Source organism: Podarcis liolepis, assembly GCF_965112155.1.
Source record: "Podarcis liolepis genome assembly, chromosome: 10".
Classification (NCBI taxonomy): Eukaryota; Metazoa; Chordata; class Lepidosauria; order Squamata; family Lacertidae; genus Podarcis; species Podarcis liolepis.
In genome coordinates this window covers 14217904-14234820 of record NC_139562.1, presented here as the reverse complement: position 1 = coordinate 14234820, position 16917 = coordinate 14217904, and the positions used below count along the sequence as shown (strand labels likewise).

Here is a 16917-nt window from a genome sequence, read left to right as displayed (position 1 = left end):
AAGATCGTCAAGCTCTTGAAATTGCAAAACGAAGGGCTGGCGTAAATGTTATCCTGTAATTTAGGGTGGAAAGGTATGGAGAGGGGCAAGAATATTCACATTCTCCACCTCTTGACTCCATCCAATCGTAGCCAAATGGAATGGGGTTAGGCATATGCACACACAAGTCTAGCAACACTTGCAAATCTTGATGGTCAATGTCATGGGCTGGATGGATGCAAAGGAGTGGTGGGAGGCACCAGCTGGAGAACCCTCAGGGGAAGAAGGGCTTAGAGCCAGGAGCAGACAATGAGTGACCAGAGGGAGAAGAGGGAGCAGACTGGGAGGAGGAGGTGTTAGAAGTTGAAGAGGGAACAGGGTTTAGTGAGGAGGAAGAGGCTATGGCAGAGAGAAGTTCAGAATCAGAGGCAGAAGTAGAGGTGGGTCAAGAGGCAGAGAGGAGGCACACTGCTGAAGAGGCCAGGGAATCTCCCCCTCCTGGTGTGACCAAATCACCTCCTCCCGGGTCTCCCAGAACCAGAAGACGAGAGCAAAGAGAGACAAGGTGACAAAGCCTGAGGAGGAGGAGCCTTCGAGAGTGCTGGGAAGGTGTGGTCCTTCTGTTCTTGCAACTGTCTCCTTGAGGCAAAAGAGTTGCTGTGACCACAGTGTTTCTTTGAATAAAAAGTTAACTTCACTGACAGCAGTGGCTTTATTGCTGACCTGCTCCTGACTCTGGCTCCTGACAGCTGGCAAGCTCTGTGAGTGTGCATGTGTATATAATTGCCCTTTTCTCTGTGCATATGAACAATTTCCATAGGTATATGTGAAATTGCCCTTTTCTTGGTATGTGATTGCTTCATTCCCCATGTGTGTGATTGCCCCCTTCCATGTGTGCATGCAAAATTACCTCTTCTCTCTGAGTCTGATTGACCCTTTCTCTCTGTGCTATATTGCCCCCTTTCCTGTCCTCCCTAATAGGACACTGAGAAGGACCCTGGATCTACTTGACACAAAGTGAAAAACAACAGTGTCATGTTTAATCCCAAGACTTAAAGAGGCCATGGAAATCCAATACTGATAAGCCTTAATCCCATTAGTTCTGCTTGGGACCACAGGCAGACCATAAACCTGACACCCAGAACGCAATTCAGTCGGCTGTCCTTCTCTTCCTTTATCCCATGCCTATGGAGTCGATGCCAAGCACTTAAATCTCGAGAAGCGGTGCCCTTAAGGAAACCGGATAAACTGTGGTCTTTGCTCCTTCCTCTGGTTTTCTCATATAAACAAATTAAAGGATAAAGGGGGGGGTTAAAAGATGAGCTAAGGCTTATGGACACAAATGGTTGGAAGCCCAACTTTTATACTACACAAGTAAATCCAGCCTGTGCCTACCTGCCGTCTTATTTACAACCAGTCTAGGGCAGGCATAGTCTTGGCTTCAGTCTTGCACCATGTGAAGGAGACAGGCAACACTAGGTTGAGGTGGCTCCATCTACAATTGGTTCTGGCTCCATCTATTCCCTGCCTTCCACCCCATTGGTCCCAATGGGACCAGCCTACCATATAAAGGGACGCGGGTGGCGCTGTGGGTAAAACCTCAGCGCCTAGGGCTTGCCGATCGCATGGTCGGCGGTTCGAATCCCCGTGGCGGGGTGCGCTCCCGTCGTTCAGTCCCACCTAGCAGTTCAAAAGCACCCCTAAGTGCAAGTAGATAAATAGGTACCGCTTTATAGCGGGAAGGTAAACAGCGTTTCCGTGTGCTGCGCTGGTGCTGGCTCGCCAGAGCAGCTTCGTCACGCTGGCCATGTGACCCGGAAGTGTCTCCGGACAGCGCTGGCCCCCAGCCTCTTAAGTGAGATGGGCGCACAACCCTAGAGTTGGACACGACTGGCCCGTACGGGCAGGGGTACCTTTACCTTTACCTTACCATATAAAGTAAGAAGAACCACAGCCAAGGTTCCACCAACTTTTGCCTCTGGCCCTGCCCACAATCAGCATGTGGCTCATGGGAAAGTTACCCATCAGAGAATGTGGCCCTTGGTTGAGAAGAGTTCCTCACTCCTGATCTATCCAATGTATGTGGGTGGACGTGGGTGGCGCTGTGGTCTAAACCACAGAGCCTAGGGCTTGCTGATCAGAAGGTCGGCAGTTTGAATCCCCCGACGGGGTGAGCTCCCGTTGCTTGGTCCCTGCTCCTGCCAACCTAGCAGTTCGAAAGCATGTCAAAGTGCAAGTAGATAAATAGGTACCGCTCCGGCGGGAAGGTAAACAGCGTTTCCGTGCGCTGCTCTGGTTTGCCAGAAGCGGCTTAGTCATGCTGGCCACATGACCTGGAAGCTGTATGCCGGCTCCCTTGGCCAATAAAGCGAGATGAGCGCCGCAACCCCAGAGTCGTCCGTGACTGGACCTAATGGTCAGGGGTCCCTTTACCTATCCAATGTAAGGGCTGGTTAGCAAATACTGCTTGATTTATGTTAATACAATTACCATTTTCTTTGCTTGCTTTGCTCTTGAATTGTTAATGAGTATCTTAAATTAGAATCCTTGAGTTGAGTACTGCAAGTTTTCTTGGATTATCTAGCCCACACTGACTGTTCTGCTTCATGCTGCTTAATTGAGATAGGAGGGCAGATAACAGACGTCTGCTTTCCTCCCCTTTAACAATGGCGTCGGATCCAATTTCTATGTGCTCAGGTATATGGTCACACAACCATCTGTGTGTAAATTACACAAGGGGCATCTCTCCTTTGCAAAGGAGGCAGAAACTCAAGAGTCAGTATTCATTAATTTACAGGATTAAAAGGAAAGTCAACCAACCTTCCTAGGTGCTCGGCAACTTTCTCAAGGGGTCTGCGCAGATCCATCCGCAACAAATGAATTTTTAATTGACAAAAGAATCATAGCATTTTTCTTACCTTCAGCTTGGTCAGACAGAATATGGATGGCTCCTTAGCTCCTTTCATTGTGCTTTTTGAATCGGCTGTGGAATCTTCCTTGTGGTTAGTTGTATCTTTCCCAGCATCCTTTTAAAGGGAAAGATGAAAAGAAGCGTACTGGTCATAACAAGACTAAGTTTAAAAATACTATAGAGTGGTATGCAAAAACAGCTTGCGGATGGGGTGGTGGGGTACACAGCTAATAAACTACATTCCCTGCATGTGGGTAGCTATTGTTTACTGGGTGGGATGAGGTGGCAGGGAAGTCAGCGAGGTGCAAACCCATCATCAAAGCCAATCCAATGCTCCCGCCAGTGTGTTTGCACTGTGATGACTTCCCTGCCACCTCTTCCCTCTCGATAAGCAACAGGGACTCATCTGTCAGACAGCTTGCATATACAAGAAACTGCTTATGGATGCATGGTGCTTTCAGTTTACCTACCTGGAAATAATCTGCAGTGAAATCAATAGGACTGACATCTGAAAACATGCATAGCATTGGGCTCTTAGGCACACCTGATGTATGTAGGACACAGAGAAACTATTGATCTTGGTTCATGCATAAATACCCATAATTGACAGCAAGCTGATAGGTCTATAATTTCCTTGGTCATTGGCTTGACTCTTTATAAAAATGGGCACTACTGCTACTACTCTCTTCCAGCTAGAAGGAATCATACCAGAACTATTTATTGTAGTAAAAAGGGCAGCCACCAATGTTGGTTTGCTTTTATAAGCTACAAAGGAAGACAGCCAGTCCTCAGGGCCTCACTTGGGAAAGTGCCAATTCTGCAGATCAAAGTGATTGTGTGGACACATATGGAGTAAAATGATCCTTTGAGTAAACTAATCAAATTGTTGTTCCTGAATATGACAATATAGGGAAATGGAGTTATATAGCTAAAACACATTGGGTTACATCCAACTACTCAAAGCAGACCCACTGAAAATAATGAACCTAAGTTGGCCATATCCATTTATTTCCATAGATCTACTCTGAGTGTCATTAGCATCAGTGACAAACCATTGATTAATGATGCCACTCAAAAACTAGCGCATTCATAAGCCAACTCTAGTAGTTTCATAATTCTTCAAAGCATTGTGAGCCCTCATTCAATGATTTTAGAAAATGTTTTCTTAGTTTGAAACAATGAGATTATGAGCAAACAACATGAGATCACAACCAATCATAAAATGCCATGATACCGCAATGCATGTGTTGGGAAAGAATGTTGCATTGTGCGTGCCACATTCCCCAGATGCACTTCAGTGATGTGCAATAATTCAGACACTTTGAAATCTGGTGGTAACAAATAACTTCATAGCAGAAGGTCTCAAGTTCAAGGTCTCCAGCATCTCTAGGTCAGGCTGGGTTGCATCTAACACTGTGAAGGCAGAGTTTTGCTTGCCCAAGGAGACCTCCAGTTCCTCTCCTCCTGCTGCCTGCTTCCACAAACTACTTCAGAGGGTCCCAGAAACTGGAACTGATTTGGAGGGTGCATGGAGGGGTGGAAGGGGCAAATGATGAAGAGAGCATTCCATCGGTCTGTTGCAGCAGTGGAACTTCAGCCATGGACAGTGCCCCCTATCTGAAACCCTGCCAGAATATTGTTGCATGCTATCCCAATCTCCAGGCAGTTTACAATTCGAGAGCTTCCAAGCACTTACCCAGGATTCATTTTCCCCGGAATGAGGGAGATGGTAGTGTTTTTAGGCTATATAGTTTATTTACACACATATACAACCTTAGCCTATGAAGACCCTGAGGCCCCAAGAAGGTCTTGCGTTTCCCATAGCCACAGCCTTGGATTCAAGCATAAATCAAGCATGTCTCTCCCACTCAGGTTTCTGCCTGCATCCTGCTTCTAGCCCAGCTCTCTCACACACACACACCTCTGGCACAAAGCCACTTCCTTTGCTACCCTAACGACCCATACTTTGTTGTTGTTGTTTAGTCGTTTAGTCGTGTCCGACTCTTCGTGACCCCATGGACCAGAGCACGCCAGGCACTCCTGTCTCCCACTGCCTCCCACAGTTTGGTCAGACTCATGTTCGTAGCTTCGAGAGCACTGTCCAACCATCTCGTCCTCTGTTGTCCCCTTCTCCTTGTGCCCTCCATCTTTCCCAACATCAGGGTCTTTTCCAGGGAGTCTTCTCTTCTCATGAGGTGGCCAAAGTATTGGAGCCTCAGCTTCAGGATCTGTCCTTCCAGTGAGCACTCAGGGCTGATTTCCTTAAGAATGGATAGGTTTGGTCTTCTTGCAGTCCATGGGACTCTCAAGAGTCTCCTCCAGCACCATAATTCAAAAGCATCAATTCTTTGGCAATCAGCCTTCTTTATGGTCCAGCTTTCACTTCCATACATCACTACTGGGAAAACCATAGCTTTTACTATACGGACCCAAACTTAGAGGACCATTAAGTCACCAAGAAGCTGGCCTGGCGATTCCAACAATTGCATCCTCTATTAGATTTTAATCCTTGCTGGATTGAGGAATTAGAAGGGACTGAGGCATACAGCCTAACACAAACACATCCTGTCCAAACTCACAAGAATCTTGATCTAGATGAGACAGCAGGCTGGCTCAGTATAAGGCAGCTTTCTCTGTTCCTAATTTCCACCCAAGTTTATGCCAGTGGATTTGTAATTCAACAGGCACATTGCAAATTATACTGGGCTCAATGTGTTCATCACTAATCTTAATATGTGCACAGAGACTCTCTGCACATCACCCAGAAAGAGACAGGAAATATGCTGAGCTTCAAAGCATGTACACTGCTGAAATGGCTCTATTTTCTCCATGTCTTGATCCTGCAGGTACCCCTGGCCGTTAGGCCCAGCCACGGACGACTCTGTGGTTGTGCGCTCATCTCACTCTATGGGCCAAGGGAGGTGGCATTTGTCTGCAGACAGCTTCAGGTCATGTGGCCATTATGACTAAGCCACTTCTGACGAACCAGAGCAGCGCACAGAAATGCCGTTTACCTTGCCACCAGAGTGGTACCTATTTATCTACTTGCACTTGACGTGCTTTCAAACTGCTAGGTGGGCAGGAGCTGGGACCGAACAACGGGGGCTCACCCCATCGTGGGGATTCGAACTGCCGACCTTCTGATCAGCAAGGCCTAGGCTCTGTGGTTTAGACCACAGTGCCACCCGTGTCCCTGATCCTGCAGATTCTTACCTAAATAAGCACACCGAGATTTTTTATTCTGGATTAAAATACAAAACCTCTGGACTCAATACATTTGAGATCCTCTCTCTCGCTCTCTCTCTCAACAATACAAGTTCATTCTCTTATGAACTTGTCCAAAAGCATAACAGCTTCTGCTGGCTTTTCTTTTTGCTGGGTGCTTGCTTGACACAGGAAGAAGAGGAAAGTGAAGTGGGATAGCTTCATTTAAGGTTAGGCTCAATTACATTCCTTGAAAAGAAGTGGGGAAGTTTCAGATCCCCCTGAAAAAGATGTGAGGTGGCATCCCATAAACCTGCTGTAAGGATAATAGCCTATAATGGTCAGGGGATGAGAGCTAATGGTTGAGAGTTGTTTGGCCATCTGTCTGTTGAGTTTGAACGATGAGATACCTATCAGAGCTCGGTGATGGGAAGGGGAGGGCACAGGATTGTGAATGAGAATCAAACAATAGTTTCCACTTCAGAAGAGACGAGAGAGAGATGTTGGCTGAAGGCAACTTTAGACTGCAGTGCCAATTTCTGGGGAGAAGGTCTGCTGGTTTGCAGGAGAGAAAGCTGCTTGTTTAATGTGTTATTATCAGTATGTAAAGCTCTTAGCAACTCGGGACCAGTTTACCTTACCCACTCGACCGCTTCAATCTGCAGAGCTGGTTGCAGGAGCCAAGTAATACTTGCCCTGCCAATATTTCCATGTGGCACCTGCACATTGGGACTCCCTGCCAACTGTCAAGGCGGGAGTCAGGAGCAGGTCAGCAATAGCTCACAAGGTCTCAATGAAGTTAATTCTTTATTCAAAGAAACAAAACAGCTCAGGCCGAATGGGCATAGCAAATCCTCACAGGAGATCTTGCCTCAATGAGGCAGTTGCGAGGACTGAAGAACCTCACTTTCCACAGCTCTCTAAGTCTCCTCTTCCCCCAAGTCCTTCCCAAGCAACCTGAGACTTCTTCGCCTTGTCTGTCTCTGCTCAACCCTCTTCATACCTCTTCTGGTTCTGGGAGACTGGGGGCAGGGAGGGTAGATTGTCGCAGCAGAAGGGGGTGACACCCTGGCTTCTTCAGCAGCCTGCCTCATCTCTGCCTCTTGGCTTCCCTCCTCTCCTGCTTCATCTTCTGATTCTGGACTTCTCTCTGCCACAGATTCTCCCTGCTCACTAAACCCTGTAAACTCTTCAACTCTTCTCTCTCTAACCACCAGTCTCCAGGCTCTGAGCTTTCGTCCCTTGGGGGATTCCCTGGCTGGTTCCTTCCACCACTCCTCTGCATCCAGCCAGTCCACAACACCAACTGACAACAGGTAGGTGTACTCTTTTTTCGCACCTGCTAAAACTATTTCTGTTTAGGCAAGCCTGCCCAGCTACGTAGATTGGTAGGGCAGTGCTGGCTTCCACTGGCACTTTCTCTTCCCAAGTGTGTAGAGCTGCCCCAGGAACTGCTTAGAGAGCAGGGCAACACTGTTCTCCCCAATGGGAATATTACACATGTACCATAACAGTTTGGCCATAGTTGAAAAATCTGCACTGTACACTTGGGGTGGGCAACATTTTCCAGCTTAGGCCCAATGGGTGGGGACTATGGGCTTGTCCCACACCTAGAAAGTGGTTTTTCCCCATTGACTCCCACTTTCTATACATGGGTCAAGTGGTTTTGCCTTTGCTCAGCCACCATCCCCTGGTAAACCCATTCTTTAGCGCTAAATCAGAACTAACAGCAATGTGGGGGGAAATCCGGTTGCTGTTTGTTCCAATTCCGCACTAAAGATCAAATTTCCTGGAGGGAAAGCAGCAGGGCAAATGGAGGTGGGAGCCGTAAAAGGAAGCAGATTTTTGTTGAACATCAGGCAAAATGTCCTATGCTAAGAGCTGTTTGGCAAGGCTCTCACTCAAGATATTTAAGTGGTGTCTGAACAGCTGTTTATTAGAGGTGCCATTCCTTCATCATGCATAGAAGGCCCCACACTGAGCACAGAGGTAATTTTAGGGCAGCACAACCAGTTCGCCCACACTGAGCGCTGAGCAGAGAGGGCACCTGCGAAGCATTTGCTTGGCTACAGGGAGGAGGTGTGAGGGCTCTGTCAAGGTCCTAGAGTCCACCCATCTCCTTCCCAAAGCCCAGGTAATACTTGCCCAGCATTGGGAAGGAGGTCAGTGGCCTCTAAGACCTTGCCAGAGCCCTCACACCTCCTTCCCAAAGCCTGGCAGGGTGCAAGGACTGGGGGGAGCCAAATTCTGGGCACGCAGAAGGTGCCATAGTACCAAACTCCGTCCTTGATGTGCAGAGAGTTGTCTATGGTGCTGTGATCCTCTGATTCTATGGCAATGCCTTGCAGAGGTGTACAGTTTGCCTCTCAGCAGGTTCAAGCCCCCTTTACACACATGCACATGCACACACACAAAAATGATGACCGGCATTTTGCTAGTTAACGCGATGTGCCCTCAAATATACAGAGTGCTGCGATTTGGAAGTGCTGGCTGTTCCTTTAGGGAAAGTTTTAGGTGCAACACAGGAGAGATATCGTGCCCCCAATCCCCCACCACACACACACCATCCCCATTGCAGCGTCATTGGATATGAAAATCTGCTTGCCGGAAAATACAATACACAAAAGTCCTGCGAGCTCCGTGCCAAGGAATGCTTTAAAAGAACGTCAGGTGTTTTATTTCCCTGAACTTCGGGTTACACAATTATTTTGGACATTTCTTCAGGTCACTAAAGGGAGCAGCATTTTCAGAATGCTTGTACACTGCGACTCTTTTAATCGCTTGATCTGTTAGTTCAAAGGGAGCCAGCAAAAAAACTAAAACAAAAAACAACAACCCAAAACATGCTACAGTCTAGGATTTGATGGCATGCAACCTAAAGGCTTTGTGTGTGTGTGTTAGAATCTTGCAAATCCCAACATTCTTTAAAATGTTTCTTGAAAAAGGACTCTTCTAGTCCTTTCTAGATAAATGTAACGTCATATATTCCCTGTGCCAAGCAAGCTTCCCATCTCTGCATCAAACCAAAGCTCTGATCATTTATTTTTAACATTCCCATTAGATGACTTTTCTCCCCATTTACAATTCTGATCTTCCCTCCCATCTCTTTCTGTCTTGTGGCATCTTTATGGCTTTATTGCTATCCATACCTCGTTGATCCTGTTAGTGGCAAATCCATTGGCTTCTCTCCTCAAATCTAACCCATATCGGAGTTTCTTTTGGGATAAAGCCATTGCAGTTGTGGAGCAATGAAAGGATCTCTTACGAGAGACACAAAACCAAGACAACGGGGGAAAGAACAGGACTGAATGTACTTCTTTCTTAGAAGAAGTCTAAGTGAAACTTTTGTTATATTCAGCAGTGACCTGCTGAGCGGGAGAAAGAAACAAGAAACAGGGGGACCTTGAGCCAAAATAAATAACCCAGAAAACTGCCCCATTTCAAGACATGGTCGTATCTCTCTTTACAGCTCTCCTCTCTATTCTTGCAAGTGCGTTTCAGACAATAAACTAGACACAACCTTGGATTGCCTACCTTGATGCTATCACTCATCTTGGCTTCCGTTTCCATTTCAGACCAGGATCGGACCACACACTACCTGAATGTCTCCTCTGCTCTCTCTTCCTTTTTCAGCTAAGCTTGTAAAAAGACTTGAGTCTTGGATAATTCCCTAAACAATTTTAATCCCTGCAGGTCTTTGATTACCTTGAGTTCTGGCCAGTCGGCTGCCATTAACCCCTAACAGGATCCAAAATGTTGCACTGATGTGCACATTAAAGGCAAAATATGTACACAGCGAAACTGAGATAATGAACACTGGCTCCTCTAGAGATGAACTGTTTAACTGAGCATTTGTTTTGCTTTGCTTTCATAAAGCTTGCACAGCAGCTGGGAGTCCAGGGGCAACCAATATGGTGCCTTCTGTTGGACTACAACTCCCATGAGCCCCACCGAGCATGGCCAATTGTCAGGGATGATGGGAGTTGGAGTCCAACAGCAGCTGAGTGGGCACCACTATGGACTCCTGCAGGAATCCTTTTCATGATGGCACCAGGGCACATACACGATCTTGCTTTCAATACAGTTTTCACAACTCTTGTTTCTGTTTTATTATAAAATGAAATCATAATAAACTTTACAAAACCCTAAAACACTGTTTGCGTCCACTAAAAATTGTTGTATACATGCTCAAAATAAAAAATTCCTTCCAGTAGCACCTTAAAGACCAACTAAGATAGTTCTTGGTATGAGCTTTCGTGTGCATGCACACTTCTTCAGATACACTGAAACAGAAGTTGCCAGATCCTTCTATATAGTGAGAAGGAGGGGAGGGGTATTACTCAGAAGGGTGGTGGGAATGGGAGATTGGCAGATAGCTGAGATGAGCCTGTTGACGACTCTTAACGACTGCAATAGGTCTTACAGGAAAAGGCAAGGGGTGAGAAGGTGAAAAATGGCTTAGTCATGTATAATGAGATAAGAATCCAATGTCTTTGTTCAGACCAGGTCTCTCCATGGTTTTAAGTTTGGTAATGAGTTGCAATTCAGCAGCTTCTCTTTCCAGTCTATTTCTGAAATTCCTTTGTAGTAAAACAGCTACTTTGAGATCTTGTATAGAATGTCCTGGGAGATTGAAGTGTTCTCCTACTGGTTTCTCTGTTTTGTGATTCTTGATGTCAGATTTATGTCCGTTTATTCTTTGGCGTAAGGTTTGGCCTGTTTGTCCAATATAGAGAGCTGAAGGACACTGTTGGCATTTGATGGCATACACAATGTTAGACGATGAGCAATTAAATAGTCAACAGGCTCATATAGAAGGATCTGGCAACTTCTGTTTCAGTGTATCTGAAGAAGTGTGCATGCACACGAAAGCTCATACCAAGAACTATCTTAGTTGGTCTTTAAGGTGCTACTGGAAGGAATTTTTTTATTTTGACTATGGCAGACCAACACGGCTACCTATCTGTAACTGTATACATGCTGTTTAATTTCAGACTGGGGTATGATGTCCTGCAGCTTCCTACTGAAACAGTGGCATAGCATTCGTTGCTGGCATCCAGGGCAGGTGTGCAGGCACTGGGCAGGGGGTCATCACTGCCAGAGCAACCTCACCCCCACTGGAGCAAAACTGGGCCAAGCTGAACCGTCTGCCCGCCCACACAGGAGGGAACCTGACTGGTCAGTGTGGCCCTTGGCAAGCAGAGAAGAGCACAGGGCCACACTGCACTGGGGGCACATTCTTCGGGGCGTGGGTTCACATCCCCTCAAAATTTGTGCACCCAGGGGCATGACCCTCAGGCACCACCACACTACGCCCCTGTTTTGAAAACCTAAAAACGGTCCCACCACAAATGTTCCAGGTTTTTCCGTTGTTTCGCTTTGGTTGTGCTACAGCTTCCCTTCTGACAGCAATAATGCAATAAAATTGGGGAAGCATCACAGAACAACTAATAGAGCAGAATGGTGTGTGTGGACGGTCCATTATAAATCCACCACTGCTGCGCTGTTATGATGTCAATGGCATTTTGCAGAAGACACTCTCAAAACAACCACAAGTCCACAGAGGCCTTATGTCTGGATGAGGGTGGTGCTGTGGTCTAAACCACTGAGCCTCTTGGGCTTGCTGATCAGAAGGTTGGCGGTTTGAATCAGCGAAAGAATGAGCTCCTATTGCTCTGTCCCAGCTCCTGCCAACCTAGCAGTTTGAAAGCACACCAGTGCAAGTAGATAAATAGGTACCACTGTGGCGGGAAGGTAAACGGCATTTCCATGCACTCTGATTTCTGTCACGGTGTTCTGTTTTGTCAGAAGCGGTTTAGTCATGCTGGCCACATGACCCAGAAAGCTGTCTGTGGAAAAACACCAGCTCCCTCAGCCTGAAAGCGAGATGAGCGCCACAACCCCATAGTCGTCTTTGATTGGACTTAACCATGTTAGGGTCCTTTACCTTTTTACCTTATGTCTGGTCTTTACTGAGCGCTCGTTCTGATTTGATTACAGAGCAGTTGCAGTGCCATCACCCTGCATCCTGAACTCAACCTGATTTGCTTGCAAGTTTTCTTTTTTACAAACCTTCTTGTTAATCATTCATCAGTCCCACACTTTGCAGTGCAGTTCCTCATCACTTTTCCAAATGGCAAAAAGTTAGTTTCTTTCCCTTTTTTCAAAGCAAGTTTACTGAACTTTGCTGCAGAGCTTTAATCCACTGGGCAAACCTAAAGTTCCAGGATGACCCAGAATCCTTCCAGCAAAATACTGCCAGTCTGGGGGCGCCTGAATTATCCGCTGGACCCCTTTGTGCAGAACTCATAATGTGGTCTTCCAGGTTAAGGAACCTATTTGCAGGTTTTCCTCAGTCTACAGCAAGGGGGGGAGGTGTCAACCTTTGGCTGCTAAAGGAGCTGCATTAGCTCTTGGGAAAATTTCTGTTTGTGTGCGATTGTTTAAACTATATAACTATGGAAAGCTGTGTTTTGAGCCCCTTATAACAATATTTTAAATTATATTATCTCCCCCCCCTCCAATATACACCTTTTTGTGTTTGATACCCTGGGCAACTTTGCGAAGAAGGGAAGAATATGAATATAATAAACGGAAAGGAAAGAAAGAAATTGGTGCTAGCTAGTGGTAATATTTATTTATTTTATCAGAGTCTTTCTACCCCTGCTCCTTCCTGCAGCTCAAAGTGCATGGCAGCTTAACAGCACCATGTATAATATAAACAGTAATGCAAAACATAAAAGAGAACCATCCCTCCATGACCAAACGGGAACACTAAGGTTGAGTCTAGACATATATATATATTTAAATGCTGTGAAAATGCTTCTTAAAATATATATATATATATAGATATAGATATATATATATTGAATTTGCCATTAGCTCACTGTCACCATCTAGTGTCACATTTGTATAATGCACTTAAAGCACGCTTAAAACGTTATATTTGCAGCTGTATAGCTGAGCCCTAAGTCTCAACTCCAACCAACATCAACGCCCTCAGGTTCCAAAAACCCTGGACAAAGACGTACATTTTCACCCGTCATCTAAATACAGCTACAGTGGTACCTCGCAAGACGAATGCCTCGCAAGAAGAAAAACGCGCAAGACGAAAGAGTTTTCCGTTTTTTGAGTCGTTTCGCAAGACGAATTTCCCTATGGGCTTGCTTCGCAAGACAAAACGTCTTGCGAGTTCTTGCGAGTTTGTTTCCTTTTTCTTAAAGCCGCTAAGCCGTTAATAGCCGCTAAGCCGCTAATAGCTGCTAAGCCGCTAATAGCCGTGCTTTGCAAGACAAAAAAACCGCAAGACGAAGAGACTCGTGGAACGGATTAATTTCGTCTTGCGAGGCACCACTGTATTGCTATCACATCGAAAGAAGATGCACAACTTGTTGCTGAAATGGAATACACAAGATGAAACAGTTAAATCAGCCATGATTAAATGGGCACAAGACATTGGTCATAACATTATGTTTGCTGACTGGGAACGGTTGTGGACCACCGGTATAAAATTTACGGCATGTAATGCCTTAAGAGAGAATATTATGAAAATGATGTATAGGTGGTACATGACCCCAGTCAAGCTTGCAAAAATCTATCATTTGCCTGATAATAAGTATTGGAAATGTAAAGAAACTGAAGGTATGTTCTTTCACCTTTGGTGGACGTGCCCAAAGATTAAGGTCTTCTGGGAAATGATATATAACGAAATGAAAAAGGTACTTAAATGTACTTTCCCTAAGAAACCAGAAGCTTTCCTCTTGGGCATTGTCGGCCAATTGGTGTCAAAGAAAGATAGAACTTTTTTTATGTACGCTACAACAGCAGCAAGAATACTTATCGCAAAGTATTGGAAGACACAAGACCTACCCACTCTGGAGGAATGGCAGACGAAGGTGATAGACTATATGGGACTGGCCGAAATGACTGGCAGAATCCGAGACCAGGGGAAAGAGACGGCGGAAGAAGACTGGATGAAATTCAAAATTTATCTTAAGAAGTATTGTAAAATTAATGAGAGCTAAAATGTTGCGGTTACAAAAAATAGGGGATTACAGCTGTAAAAGATTAAGTAAAAGAAAAGAATAAGGAAAAATTAAATAAAATTAAGGGGGAGGATTTGTTGAAACAAATTTGGGAAATGGGATACAGAAAGGGGAGGTATGGGGAAGTCGGTGAAGTAAGTTTTAAGAAAAGAAGGGTTTGAAATTATACATGTTTGTTTGTGTGTGTGTATTTTTGTATGTGTATTGTTTGTGTTTTTATAATTTGTGAAAATCCAATAAACATTTTTTTTTAAAAAAAGAAGATGCAGGGCAACAGGAATGTGGGGAAACAGGTTATATTTATTAAAGGTTTTTTTTTAAAAAAAGGTAAAGGATCCTGGATGGTTAAGTCCCATCAAAGGTGACTATGGGGTTGTGGCACTCATCTTTCTTCAGGCCAAGGGAGCCTGCTTTCTGGGTCATGTGGCCAGCATGACTAAACCGCTTCAGAACACCGTGATGGAAACCAGAGCGCACAGAAATGCCATTTACCCTCCTGCTGCAGTGGTACCTATTTATCTACTTGCACTGGCATGGTTTCAAATTGCTAGGATGGCAGGAGCTGCGACAGAGCAACGGGAGCTCACACCATCACAGGGATTCGAACTGCCGAACAGGTGAAGGATCTGCCAGTCAACATAACCAGAACAAGGAGTCCAATCAAACAAGTCTGGGCATGTGAGCGAAGCAAATGGGAGGATCCAATCACTCCTCTTCTTCTAGGGGTGTGGGGTGTGGCAAATATGTTCGCCTCACCCCACCCCTCCACAGACAGAAGAAAGGGAAGGGAAATGTAGTAGACTGTCATAATCTCATTATCACTGTTTTATGTGCAAAGCTATACAGTGGTACATCAGGTTAAGTACTTAATTCGTTCCGGAGGTCCGTACTTAACCTGAAACTGTTCTTAACCTGAGGTACCACTTTAGCTAATGGGGACTCCTGCTGCCGCCGCGCCACCGGAGCACGATTTCTGTTCTCATCCTGAAGCAAAGTTCTTAACCCAAGGTACTATTTCTGGGTTAGCGGAGTCTGTAACCTGAAGCGTATGTAACCTGGAGCGTATGTAACCCGAGGTACCACTGTCTAAGCTGCCTAATCAAGACCTCTCATAAGCAATGTACACAATAAAACTGTAGCTAAAACACAGCTGTGATCTGCAAAACTATTTTGTCTGTGTGAAATAACCACTACTAAAACACAGATAAAATCTGTAAAATTTCCAAAACAAATATGGGTAAACCACACGTAAAGTGATCACTGCTTTTAGTTAATCAGGTATGCCTTCATATGTTGCCATTTAACAGGAAATCCATTTGATTACCTCTTACTGTTTCTGCTCTCAAACCAGGGCTAGGTCTCTAGAGGGCTTGTCACGATTCCCCCCCCCATATTCTGCCAACCTGCCCCATTTTGGTGCATTGCAAGCCCCTCTGGCTGCTCTTCCCCCCTCCACCCTATCCAAGTCCACTTTGAGCAGATGGATGGAACCAACCTGAAAAGGTTGACAACAGGGAATGAGACAAGCAACAAGGAGGTCAGGTTGGCATGCCCTAGGCCTGGCAATGCTACCCGGCGTAGCTTGAACCTGCCTAGAGCAAGAGAATCAATCTGCAGAAACATCACTTATTCCGGAACCCGCAGGAGTCTGTACATTTTGCACTGCAGACGGAACCCTTCAAAAACAGGGTTGCCAAGTTTTTAACCAGACTGTGTAACGAAACCTGCAATAGCACCTTGGCATGAAGAAATCTAGCAGGCGACCGTGTTCATCTCCACACCGTTTTCTGATTTCTGCACGCCAAGTGACACAGTCAAAGGCAGAAGAGCTGAGATGGCCCTTTTTCCTGCTCTGTCAGCAACCACACTTGAATATTAAAACAAACCCACACTCAAGATCTTTAGTAAAACAGATGCTGTCATTCACTTACCGCTGTGACTGTTTAGGAACATGTGGAATGATGTTTCCTGATTTTGCCTTTGATCTTTTATTTCCCAACGTGTTGAAAATTAACTAGCATGTGGCGGCCATTATATGATAGGCTTCTGTCAAATATTTGCAGCCTCACATTTTAACTTGCTTCACTCTAGCTGAGTAAATAATGCCAATCTGGCTTAGTGGTGTAAACTACTGAGCCTCTTGGGCTTGCTGATCGGAAGGTCGGTGGTTCGAATCCCTGCAAAGGAGTGAGCTCCCGTTGCTCCATCCCAGTTCCTGGCAACCTAGCAGTTCGAAAGCATGCCAGTCCAAGTAGATAAATAGGTACCACACTCGAATGCTGTTAGCCCAAAGATGGAAAGAAGAAGCAGTCCTGACTAAAGAAGAGTGGCAAACTAAATTAATGGATTATGCTGAAATCGCGAAACTAACTGGAAAGTTCAGAAATCAATATGACAATAAATTTTTTAAAAAATGGGAAATGTTTATTATGTTTTTGCAAATGTATTGTAAACAGATAAATACTTTGGCAGGATTTTAAGAACACTTGTAATTTTAGAAATAGTACAGTAAATCTGAGGTTAGAAAAAGATGGGAGTAGAAATGATTTGCAGTTGATAAGAAATTTAGGGAACCAGGAATGGGAGGGGAGGGAAGTCAGGGGATTCGGAGAATTCCACTTTATGGAATTCATATGGTTTTATGCATAGTTCTCTTTTGTATGCATAATTCTCTTTGTTTATGGATGTTATTGCATTTGTTACTGTTTGTTTTTTTATTATATTTTGTTACTCTTGTTGAAAAATTAATAAAAATACTATTTTTTTAAAAAAGATAAA

The 16917-nt window shown here is 45.1% G+C and overlaps 1 protein-coding gene across 3 annotated transcripts in view; it reads right to left on the bottom strand.

Annotated features, from left to right (window-relative positions):
• Window positions 1-16109, bottom strand: part of SLCO1A2 (solute carrier organic anion transporter family member 1A2) — a 38432-nt gene extending 22323 nt beyond the window's left edge. The window contains exons 1-2 of one of the 3 annotated variants that reach the window (XM_083461168.1): window positions 16071-16109; window positions 2898-3005 (exon numbers count right to left, since the gene is read on the bottom strand). In XM_083461168.1, the coding sequence (XP_083317294.1) occupies window positions 2898-2945 (48 nt within the window). In that variant the 5' untranslated portion in view covers window positions 2946-3005; window positions 16071-16109. Of the gene's footprint in view, window positions 1-2897; window positions 3006-9243; window positions 9395-9628; window positions 9736-16070 lie in introns of those variants that run through there. The other 2 variants (XM_083461167.1, XM_083461166.1) reach the window with 2 other exon arrangements.
• Window positions 16110-16917: the final 808 nt, after the last annotated feature.